The 12,222-nt window shown below is 46.0% G+C and overlaps 1 protein-coding gene across 3 annotated transcripts in view; it reads right to left on the reverse strand.

Annotated features, from left to right (window-relative positions):
• Positions 1-12,222, reverse strand: part of cenpi (centromere protein I) — a 119,556-nt gene that overhangs the window by 67,821 nt on the left and 39,513 nt on the right. For all 3 annotated transcript variants that reach the window (XM_070882586.1, XM_070882584.1, XM_070882583.1), the window contains exons 8-11: positions 11,926-12,048; positions 7,050-7,199; positions 5,480-5,600; positions 70-161 (exon numbers count right to left, since the gene is read on the reverse strand). In XM_070882586.1, the coding sequence (XP_070738687.1) occupies positions 70-161; positions 5,480-5,600; positions 7,050-7,199; positions 11,926-12,048 (486 nt within the window). The remainder of the gene's footprint in view (positions 1-69; positions 162-5,479; positions 5,601-7,049; positions 7,200-11,925; positions 12,049-12,222) is intronic.

Here is a 12,222-nt window from a genome sequence, read left to right on the forward strand (position 1 = left end):
GTAATCAGTTTGTAAAAGCAAGTGCATATTTTCCTAAAGATGCCATTTTAGTGCTTTCAATGTTCTTACTTGTAGACATTCTTGAGCTCTAATGATGATGTTTAAAAACTCCGTGAATTCCTCTTCTTTCTGCATAGACTCACCATTACAGTCTGCAAACTCTATTAAATAAGAGGGAAAAAATCTGCTTTGACAAACATCCACCAAAACACTGATAAAAGGGCTAAAATGTCGTTAAGATCAACAATACCAGCTATTCAATAGCAAATACCTCATTCACGAAACACCCAAAACTATATATTCACAATAGATACGTAAATCATACTTGAAGGTAGGATGCTGAGGTATGTCATCAGGGAACTGCAGGAGCTCTCTCCTGCAACTAGTTGTGTTACACTTGATCTAGAATACTTGATGTACAGGTATTGTTTTTATATTATGCTCTCCCTAGGAGTACTTGGTATGGACACTAGTACAAAAAGGCAACCTGATAAGCACCTGCTCTCCTAAATAAAATGGTTTAAACTAAATTCCATTTCAAGTTGGCTAAATTTCTGAACTGAAAATGTTGTCTATAACTCCATTTAAATGAAGCATCCCAATCTTATGTGAACAATTTGTTCAAAAGGTTTTTTTGTTGCAATTCATAAAAATGTGCTGGAAAAAGAAAACATCCATCTGCTGAAAATTATGCAGGTAAACAGTTTTTAAAAAAAAATTATTTGTTCAAAGGATATAGGCAATGTTGATAAGACCATATTTATAGCCCATCTCTTGTTGCTCTGGGAAGTTGGTGGTTATCTTTTTCTTCAACCACAGTTGAAAATCACAGGATTGCTGGGCTAATGCATCGCAATGCAGTATTTAGTTTTCTCCGGGATAATGATCTAGCCATAAAATGTTTGACATGGAGGTAGGAACCAATTGTTCCATTTTTGCACAGGCTAGTCACCAAGAATTTTATGACTGAGTGCTCTAATGCTGACTGCCAAGTGATCAGTAGTTGAGTTCATCATGGCATTGACAGTACTGGAAACAATGGGCTCAATTTTCCCCAAAGGTTTTATTTGACGTACTTGAACAGTTACGCCCGTTTTTTGGGGGCCCAAGTACGGCAAAAATAAAATGGTGTAAGTTTTCCCCGTTGGATTTTTTCATTTTGGCATAGCCTAACCTGTCCTTTAGTTTTGGGGGTGGAACTTGATCTGCGCCAAAAAGATCGGGTTGCTATGGTAACCAGGGACACAATGCGGGCGGAGGCTGGAAAGTGAAACAGGCAGCCAGCTCACAACACATTGGGCCCAAGTTTGTGCGCCGACTTTTTGAACAGAAACCGTGCCTAAAAGTTACCATGCTATTCTCCCCGCATCTGGAACGATGAAGGCCCTCGGCGTAACGCAGCACAAGGGGCGGGAGCGGGCGGAGCCAGGACCCGGCGCTGAAAACAATGCTGGGACCTCTGCACATGCGCGCTAGAGTGTGCGTGCATGTGCAGTAGCTCCTTGCAGCCCGAATCTGTGCAGGCTGTGTGGGAGGAATTCGAAGAACGCCGTCCCTAGCCCTGGACGAATGGGCTCCCTGCCACGACCTGTGGGAACAGTGCCTGCCGCGTTCAGCCGGGAGTAAAAAAATAACAAAGTCTGGAATAAATGAGTTTACGGTAAGTTTCTGGAGAGAAAATGATTGAAGGGTTTGAGGAAAAGCTGGGTTTCTGGGGTTGAGATTATTTAAAAAGCGATGGGCTTGTTCCTAAACATGTGTCTGTTCTCCCCCACCCCATAGAGTTGTGTGTTTTTGCATTAATTTCTGAAGAAGCAATTACAATGAGCTTTCTCACAATGGCTCAGCCATTTGGAGGTTTATAATGAAAAAGCTAAAAATGTATTGTTATGCAGACAGCTTCAACTAATTTGATAAACGATACAAAAATCACTTGAGGGTGTAAAGATCCTGTGTTACTGGATGTTTCAAAAGGACTTTATGCAGCTTTTATCTCCACCTATCTGTTGCGTGTAGATTTGTGTTAGTTTACCTAGGATTCTGTAAAAGCAATCAATATGGTAAAGGAGGGACAGTTCTGAATCACATCTGATTTAGCAATGCATGAAGCAGTAAGCTTGTAATCCAAGACATACGTTCGGAGGAACTGGCTGAGATAGTCGGTTGTGATTCGGCATGTCAACAGTTAATTAGCAAATTTACAACGCCAAAAAATAGTTATGGGGCCCAAGTTTCGGGCCGCGCCTAGAACGGCGCAGCACCGACCTGGACACCCGTTTTTCATGCCACAAAGTGCGCCTAAAAAAAAAAACTTAGATTCTCCGGCTCCCTGCCGGGCGCGGCGCAGCAAGAGCTGTGGGGGGTGGAGCTAGGTCCCTGCGCTGAAAACAGTGACGGGACCTCTGCACATGCGCGCAAAACTGTGTGGGAGGGGCCCGAAGCACGCAGCCCCTAGCCCTGGCCGAATAGCCTCACTGGGGTTGCCTCCCACGCCTAGCTTCTGCTTCCTCCCGACCCGACCCCCGCTCTTTTCCCCCCCCCCCACCCCCCCGACCCGACTCCCGCTTCCCCCCCCCGCCTCCCCGCACCGGACCCGAGCCGCGCTCCCCACCCCCCTCACCCGACCTGACCTCCCACCCCCTCCCCGACCCGAACCGACCTCCCTCCGCCCCCCGGACCCGACCCACGCTCTCCCCAACCCGACGCCACCTACTTGTAAATCTGGTGCTGGGGACGGGCCCTGCCCGACGTCTTGGGCCCGGCCAGGCCGGTTCAGCCCCCCCCCCCACCCCCCCTTCTCCTTTCATTCCCCCCCTTCCCCTTCCTTCCTTCGCCCCCCACCCCTCTTTCCCCTTCTCCTCCCCTTCCCCTCCTCCGCCTCTCCCCCTTCCCCCCCCCTCTCTCCCTCAACCACCCTCCTCCCCCTCCCCTCGCTGTCAGAACCACAGAAACTGACAGACAGAGAGTGAGAGACACACACAGACAGATAGACTCACACTGGGGTTGGGGGCATCCCAGCACGCTGTTGGAGGGCTCCCGGTGCTGCAGTCGGTAAGTAGAAAATGTTTTATTTATGGATTTAAAAAATATATATTGCTTATTAATATTTTTTGATTGATTTATTGGTTGATTTATTGATGTTTTTATCATTTATTATTGATGATGGCTCTTTATTTGTAAAAGTGAAGTTTTTAATGTTTGTAAACTTCCCTTTAAACCCCCCCTACCCGTCCCATCTCTTGTTCTCTGCGCCTAATTTCTCAAGTGTAGGCAAGGTTTTTCTGAGTGTGCAAAAATCTACACTTACTCCATTCTAAGTTAGTTTGGAGTAAGTTTTCGCTGCCTAAACTTGCAAAACAGACGTAAGTGGCTGGACACGCCCCCACTTTTTGAAAAAAAAAATTCTGTTCCAAAGTGAAACTGTTCTAACTGATCAGAACTGGAGCAAACTAAATGCCGAGAATTGCAATTTCTAAGATGCTCCATTCTAAATTAGTTGCTCCAACAATATAGGAGCAACTCAGGCCAAAACTTGAGCCCATTAAAACACATTGCATCAACTTAAAAACACATTAAAATATATTACAGCAACTTACCACCAATTATTAAAGTTACACCCCCCCCCCCCGGGGCCGATCCCTGCCCGCCCCGAGCCATTTGAAGGTGCTGGTCGTGCTCCCCCGCCCAACCTTAGTCCTGAGTGCTTTGCCGCTCTGTTTCCCCAGCCCGTCCCAAGCGCCTTGCCGGTGCCGCTCCCCCACCCGACCCTAGCCCAGAGTGCTTTGCCGCTCTGCTTCCCTAGCTCATCCCGAGCCCCTTGCTGGTGCCGGTCCAGCTCCAGTTCCCCCGCCCGCCTAGAGTGCCAAGCCAGTCCCGTCCCTAGCCCAGGCCGAATGGCCTCCCGGTCCCCTCCCTGGCCAAGTGGCCTCCCGGTCTGCTCTCCCGCCCCTATCCCAGAACGAATGGCCTCCTCCCTCCCAGTCCCTGCACCCAACTACACCCGAAGACCATCTCTCTCTCTCTCTCTCCTTTCCTGCTGTCCAGGCATTTGCTGCACTTACCTGCGCCGATTTGCTTAACTCTCCAGAGGCCACATACACTGGCCTAAGAAGAACTAGAGTAACTCTCAGCTGGCCAAACTTGTCTAAAAGGACAGAATTGGCACGGGTGGCAGGTTACGCCCCCTTTGACTGAAAAAAAAAACTTCCCTAAAAAAATCGTAACTAATAGTACAGCTAAATCGTAAAAAAAAGTTACGCTGGTGCAAATTGATTGGGGGAACTGTTTTTTTTTAAGCTTATGCCCAAAAAAAAAGCAGCATCCTCAAAAAAAAAAAGGCGCAAATCACTGGGGAAAATTGAGCCCATTATTAAAACCAGTAGAGAAATGTAGGATACACACGATCCTGAAAATCTCCCTTCTCACCAATTTGCTCTTTTACTCAACAAATCTGAAAAACATCAAAAGTTCAATATAGGATGTAAAGACTTAAAAGTATAATCAACTAAATGGTCAGATACCCTATATGTTAGAAAGAGAGATAAACATACACCTGCCTCCCTCACTCATGTTCTTCTACTGTATTTTATGTTTCAATACTGCTTGTATGTGGCAGCCTGGGAAGAGATGGGTGTGAACTACAACCTGTGATATCACAAATGGGAAGTGTCCTTGCCCGAATCCATTTGTGCAGAAATCCGGTTTCTTCTTCCCGTGGGCGTTCGACTAAAAATAGGAGAAAAGATGCACACTTACCTTTCGGTCGAATGCTCACCAGAGATTCCGGACTCGAGGCCTCCTCTTCTTGCGCAACGGAGCACATTCACATTGGGGTGTCCGTAGGAGTAACATGGGCCTGGACACTCAATCACGGTAAAGTATTTTCTCATTCCTACTAATAGGAGTTTCCGACTTACGAAACTCCTCTATTACTATGAATGAAAACACCCCCAAAACTACATAAAACATTAACACCTCACATAAATACATTATAGAAATTAAAGTTGATAGAAATGTTTTTGAAAAAAAAAGTGCCTAATTTTTTAAAAAAGTTTTAATTATGGTTTAAAATAAAATTACTCGAGTGGGAAGGGTTTTTAGCATAAATATGTATTTTAAAATTTTATTTTTATATGTATTTGATATGTTTTTAAATTCTTACGCTGGTAAAAGTAGGCTTTTACCAGGCGCAAGAGTTTTCAGGACATTCGCTGGGCAAAAGATGGGCAAATAGCCCAGTCTCTGCTGTGGGAATGTCCTTCTCCCAGAGATGCGGCCACCTGTCAACCAGAAACTTGACAGATCAGAAAAGCTGGTTTACGGCTTTTCCGATGCTTTCCCAGGTCCGCATACACTCTGTACTGACCCCGGGAGGCCAGAATTTCAGGGCCATTATTTCTAATTATAAAGTTATAATTTTCTCCAAATTTCAGTTTTCTTTTTGCTTAAAATTTTACCAAAGAAACTGCCATTGCCTCACCTTCCTGAAGAGTTTGAGCCAGCCATAAATCCAGCCGCAGAAGCGCAGAGTCATCTTTCACCCAATTAATGTAATGAAGCAACAGAGGAGACCTCAGCACTGAGCCCATCTGTGCAGGAAACTGAACAGAAGGAAAAAAAACTTTTAAATGTACAGCTAACCAAGAGAGATAATGCAGTATCAGAATATGTAAATTAACAACCACCTCGTGATCATCAAATAAGTTCCAAGACCACAGGCCATCCTGTTCATCAAATCTCTTAAAATGCACCCTTGATGGGATAGTGGTTAAAGGCAATGCCTGGCACTAAACTACACAGTTAAACATGTTTGATTCCTGGTCTGCACTGACTTAGCTGGTTTCAACAAGAATGGTAATAGGGGTCTTACAATTGGAGTCAGTGCTCATGGACTGAGGAAGGTAAAACTCAGTCAGGGTTCTTCCTCCTCTTGATTGCCAACCAGTGAACCCTGCTGAAAAGTGCACGAGGAGAGTTTTAACGTCCTTCTCACACTCTCATTGTCATGCAGCCTCCTGAAATTCAGGGGCCGAAATTGCCCCTTTCAACAGCCGTGATCACTTCAAAGAGGCGGCCACAGGTCGGTAAGGACCCACCGCCTAGTCGCCATGGAGTCACCGACATTTATGAAATTGCCCTCCAATTGTTTTCCAGCGGTGATTATCACCGAATCCCCACCGACTGCAGCAACTCCTTTCTGCCCCATGTGGGAAATTGCCCCGCGGGCTTGGTGGCCCCAACAGGTTTCCCCTGGAGGAAGCGGTGTGTGGCTGGGTGGTGCGTCTGCCCTTAAAGTAGAGAGCCGCGGCCGCCATTTTATTTTAATTGTCGGCGGACTCCAAGGTCAGCCCGACAATGGCGCCCACAGGTTCGGTTGGGCCTCCAATAGGCAGCCCGACACCCCCTTCGGTACCAGGCCACTGGCCCGGCCAAAACCCTCCCACGCGGCTCAGTGGGCCAAACTAACCTAACTGCAGAGTTCGCAGCGGCTCTCCCCTTTAACTGAAGGGGAGGGACATTGTGACGAGTCAGCACAGCGCTGATGATGCGGAGCGACATCCGCTCCATTCTAAGGGCACTTACGCCCGGCAGCCGCCCTAAACAGAAAAAAAATAATCAAATAGCTGAATTTTGCTCCACTCTCCACCCCATGGATTGGGGCGGAGAAAAATTTTCAAGATTGGTGAGTGCGCCTCCTTTCAGTCAGTGGGCAATTTCGACCCCTCAGATTCACACATAAAATATAGCCACATTCGGGAGAGCTGCAGGTGGACCCATATCCCAGCAAGGAATCTATGCCTTCTGAGGACAACGGGAGAAAGTTGGTAAATAAAACTGAAAAAGAAAAAAAAAAATTAACGATCATCTGTGTTTTCTTCAGTCGGAATGCACACCTACAGATAGCAGGTAACTATTAATGAAGCAGGAATAATGTTTGCTGGAGTGCCCCACTCCTCAAAACATTTTCCATTGCAGAGTTAAAATCAGTTCTAAACTATTCGACAAGAATATTCTGAGATGCATTTCAAATATTATTTTCTCTGCCTCACCTCTATCCAATCAAAGTTCTGCAATAGTTGGGAGAACGTGGTTAACTGTTCCAAAGGAAAAGTTTTGTTCTGCATCTGGGAACGCGACAGCTGTGTCACGTGTGGAGCACTGCTGACAACTGGAATCAACTCACGATGCATCTTCCTTTTCTGCAAAAATGGAATACAAGACTAAAGCCCATTCACAAATCACCTCATAAGATCACAACCGAGTGTCAGCTGTCAATTCCATTATTTCAAACAAGCTCTGTTATGGTAGCGTAGTGGTCGTGTTACTGGATGAGTGATCTAGAGGCCTGGACTAATTATCCGGAGATACGAGTTCAAATTCCACCACAGCAGCTGCGGAAATTAATTTCAGTTAAATAAATCTGGAATAAAAAGCTAGTACAGGATGAACCTCCCTTATCCAGAACCACCGTTCGTCCAGAACCATTCCCGGCTACCGGGTGGCGTACGCGCAGAACTCCGACATGAACAAATTGAAGTCCTTCCTTGCTGCCAACCCCCAGAATCGCTGGCCTGACCCCGCGATCCACCGCCCCCACCACCCCAACGATCTCTCTGCCGCATTCCCAACCCCAAGCCAGCCAGCCCCGATATCCCCTTGCTCAGTACCTGTAATCCAATTTAACGTGACCACCCGTTGTCCATAAAAATCCCTTATCCAGAACAGACCAGGTCCCGAGGGATCCGGATAAGGGAGATCCAACCTATCAGTAATGGTGACGATGAAACTATCGTTTTGTCATAAAAACCCATCTGGTTCACTAAGGAAGAGCAGTGCAAGAAAGATAGTGCAGGGGTCCCCTGTGGTCATCCCCCTGCAAAACAGATACACTGCTTTGAGTACTGTTGGGGGGGATGACTCATCAGGGGAGGGCAGCAGCAGCCAAGTTCATGGCACCGTGGCTGGCTCTGCTGCACAGGAGGGCAGGAAAAAGATTGGGAGTGCGATAGTGATAGGGGATTCGATGGTGAGGGGAATAGATAGGCGTTTCTGCGGCCGCAACCGAGACTCCAGGATGGTATGTTGCCTCCCTGGTGCAAGGGTCAAGGATGTCTCGGAGCGGGTGCAGGACATTCTGAAATGGGAGGGAGAACAGCCAGTTGTCGTGGTGCACATTGGTACCAATGACATAGGTAAAAAAAGGGATGAGGTCCTACGAAACGAATTTAATGAGCTAGGAGCTAAATTAAAAAGTAGGACCTCAAAAGTAGTAATCTCGGGATTGCTACCAGTGCCACGTGCTAGTCAGAGTAGGAATCGCAGGATAGTGCAGATGAATACATGGCTTGAGCAGTGGTGCAGCAGGGAGGGATTCAAATTCCTGGGGCATTGGAACCGGTTCTGGAGGAGTTGGGACCAGTACAAACCGGACGGTCTGCACCTGGGCAGGACCGGAACCAATGTCTTAGGGGGAGTGTTTGCTAGTGCTGTTGTGGAGGAGTTAAATGAATATTGCAGGGGGATGGGAACCAATGCAGGGAGACAAAGGGAGACAAAAATGAGGCAAAAGCAAAAGACAGAAAGGAGATGAGGATAAGTGGAGGGCAGAGAAACCCAAGGCAAAGAACAAAAAGGGCCACTGTACAGCAAAATTCTAAAAGGACAAAGGGTGTTAAAAAAGCAAGCCTGAAGGCTTTGTGTCTTAATGCAAGGAGTATCCGCAATAAGGTGGATGAATTAAATGTGCAAATAGATGTTAACAAATATGATGTGATTGGGATTACGGAGACGTGGCTCCAGGATGATCAGGGCTGGGAACTCAACATCCAGAGGTATTCAACATTCAGGAAGGATAGAATAAAAGGAAAAGGAGGTGGGATAGCATTGCTGGTTAAAGAGGAGATTAATGCAAGTTAGGAAAGACATTAGCTTGGATGATATGGAATCTATATGGGTAGAGCTGCAGAACACTAAAGGGCAAAAAACATTAGTGGGAGTTGTGTACAGACCTCCAAACAGTAGTAGTGATGTTGGGGAGGGCATCAAACAGGAAATTAGGAGTGCATGCAATAAAGGTGCAGCAGTTATAGTGGGTGACTTTAATATGCACATAGATTGGGCTAGCCAAACTGGAAGCAATACGGTGGAGGAGGATTTCCTGGAGTGCATAAGGGATGGTTTTCTAGACCAATATGTCGAGGAACCAACTCGGGGGGAGGCCATCTTAGACTGGGTGTTGTGTAATGAGAGAGGATTAATTAGCAATCTCATTGTGCGAGGCCCCTTGGGGAAGAGTGACCATAATATGGTGGAATTCTACATTAGGATGGAGAATGAAACAGCTAATTCAGAGACCATGGTCCAGAATTTAAAGAAGGGTAACTTTGAAGGTATGAGGTGTGAATTGGTTAAGATAGATTGGCGAATGATACTTAAGGGGTTGACTGTGGATGGGCAATGGCAGACATTTAGAGACCGCATGGATGAATTACAACAATTGTACATTCCTGTCTGGCGTAAAAATAAAAAAGGGAAGGTGGCTCAACCGTGGCTATCAAGGGAAATCAGGGATAGTATTAAAGCCAAGGAAATGGCATACAAATTGGCCAGAAATAGCAGCGAACCTGGGGACTGGGAGAAATTTAGAACTCAGCAGAGGAGGACAAAGGGTTTGATTAGGGCAGGGAAAATGGAGTACGAGAAGAAGCTTGCAGGGAACATTAAGGCGGATTGCAAAAGTTTCTATAGGTATGTAAAGAGAAAAAGGTTAGTAAAGACAAACGTAGGTCCCCTGCAGTCAGAATCAGGGGAAGTCATAACGGGGAACAAAGAAATGGCTGACCAATTGAACAAGTACTTTGGTTCAGTATTCACTAAGGAGGACACAAGCAACCTTCCGGATATAAAAGGGGTCAGAGGGTCTAGTAAGGAGGAGGAACTGAGGGAAATCCTTATTAGTCGGGAAATTGTGTTGGGGAAATTGATGGGATTGAAGGCCGATAAATCCCCAGGGCCTGATGGACTGCATCCCAGAGTACTTAAGGAGGTGGCCTTGGAAATAGCGGATGCATTGACAGTCATTTTCCAACATTCCATTGACTCTGGATCAGTTCCTATGGAGTGGAGGGTAGCCAATGTAACCCCACTTTTTAAAAAAGGAGGGAGAGAGAAAGCAGGGAATTATAGACCGGTCAGCCTGACCTCAGTAGTGGGTAAAATGATGGAATCAATTATTAAGGATATCATAGCAGCGCATTTGGAAAATGGTGACATGATAGGTCCAAGTCAGCATGGATTTGTGAAATGGAGATCATGCTTGACAAATCTTCTGGAATTTTTTGAGGATGTTTCCAGTAAAGTGGACAAAGGAGAACCAGTTGATGTGGTATATTTGGACTTTCAGAAGGCTTTCGACAAGATCCCATACTAGAGATTAATGTGCAAAGTTAAAGCACATGGGATTGGGGGTAGTGTGCTGACGTGGATTGAGAACTGGTTGTCAGACAGGAAGCAAAGAGTAGGAGTAAATGGGGACTTTTCAGAATGGCAGGCAGTGACTAGTGGGGTACCACAAGGTTCTGTGCTGGGGCCCCAGCTGTTTACATTGTACATTAATGATTTAGACGAGGGGATTAAATGTAGTATCTCCAAATTTGCAGATGACACAGTGTGAGCTGCGAGGAGGATGCTATGAGGCTGCAGAGTGACTTGGATAGGTTAGGTGAGTGGACAAATGCGTGGCAGATGAAGTATAATGTGGATAAATGTGAGGTTATCCACTTTGGTGGTAAAAACAGAGAGACAGACTATTATCTGAATGGTGACAGATTAGGAAAAGGGAAGGTGCAACGAGACCTGGGTGTCATGGTACATCAGTCATTGAAGGTTGGCATGCAGGTACAGCAGGCTGTTAAGAAAGCAAATGGCATGTTGGCCTTCATAGCGAGGGGATTTGAGTACAGGGGCAGGGAGGTGTTGCTACAGTTGTACAGGGCCTTGCTGAGGCCACACCTGGAGTATTGTGTACAGTTTTGGTCTCCTAACCTGAGGAAGGACATTCTTGCTATTGAGGGAGTGCAGCGAAGATTCACCAGACTGATTTCCGGGATGGTCGGACTGACCTATCAAGAGAGACTGGATCAACTGGGCTTGTATTCACTGGAGTTCAGAAGAGTGAGAGGGGACCTCATAGAAACGTTTAAAATTCTGACGGGTTTGGACAGGTTGGATGCAGGAAGAATGTTCCCAATGTTGGGGAAGTCCAGAACCAGGGGTCACAGTCTAAGGGTAAGGGGTAAGCCATTTAGGACCGAGATGAGGAGAAACTTCTTCACCCAGAGAGTGGTGAACCTGTGGAATTCTCTACCACAGAAAGTACTTGAGGCCAATTCACTAAATATATTCAAAAGGGAGTTAGATGAGGTCCTTACTACTCGGGGGATCAAGGGGTATGGCGTGAAAGCAGGAAGTGGGTACTGAAGTTTCATGTTCAGTCATGAACTCATTGAATGGCGGTGCAGGTTAGAAGGGCTGAATGGCTTGCTCCTGCACCTATTTTCTATGTTTCTATGTCCTTTAGGGAAGGAAATCTGCTGTCCTTACCCAGTCTGGCCTATGTGACTCCAGGGATACAGCAATGTGGTTGACTCTTAACTGCCCCCGAAAATGGTCTAGCAAGCCACCTCAGTTGTACAAGGTGGCTCACCAACACCGTCTCAAGCGTATTTAGGGATGGGCAATAATTAATAGCCCTGCCAGTGATGCCCACATCACTTGAATGAACAACAAATCTTATTCTGACCAATAAGAATTGATTTCAAGACATTTCCATAACATCAGTTTGCTCAATTTACTAGTGTGAAAGACATCAGAATAATCCCTGCAGCACTGGAGTGCATTCAATGAAAACTGGTGTAATTTACCTACCCTTTTCCGCACCGGAGGCTCTGTTAAATTCACTAAACTTGGGGCTTCAGCCAAATGCCTGTAACCATTGTTCTGAATCCTGTCAATGGCTTTCTTCCAGAGTGAACCAGAAACCTGGAAGTTCTGTGACAAGACAGGGATTTCATGGTTATATGATAAAATATTCAAAAAAGTTCACTATTCCAAAGCTCAAATACATCAGATTTAAAAAAAATCTGTAAACAGGGATATTGGAAATACACACATCTATTAACATCTGTAAAAGGAAGAAAGTAAGTTAATATTTCATAAGAACAT

Source organism: Pristiophorus japonicus, chromosome 6, assembly GCF_044704955.1.
Source record: "Pristiophorus japonicus isolate sPriJap1 chromosome 6, sPriJap1.hap1, whole genome shotgun sequence".
Classification (NCBI taxonomy): Eukaryota; Metazoa; Chordata; class Chondrichthyes; family Pristiophoridae; genus Pristiophorus; species Pristiophorus japonicus.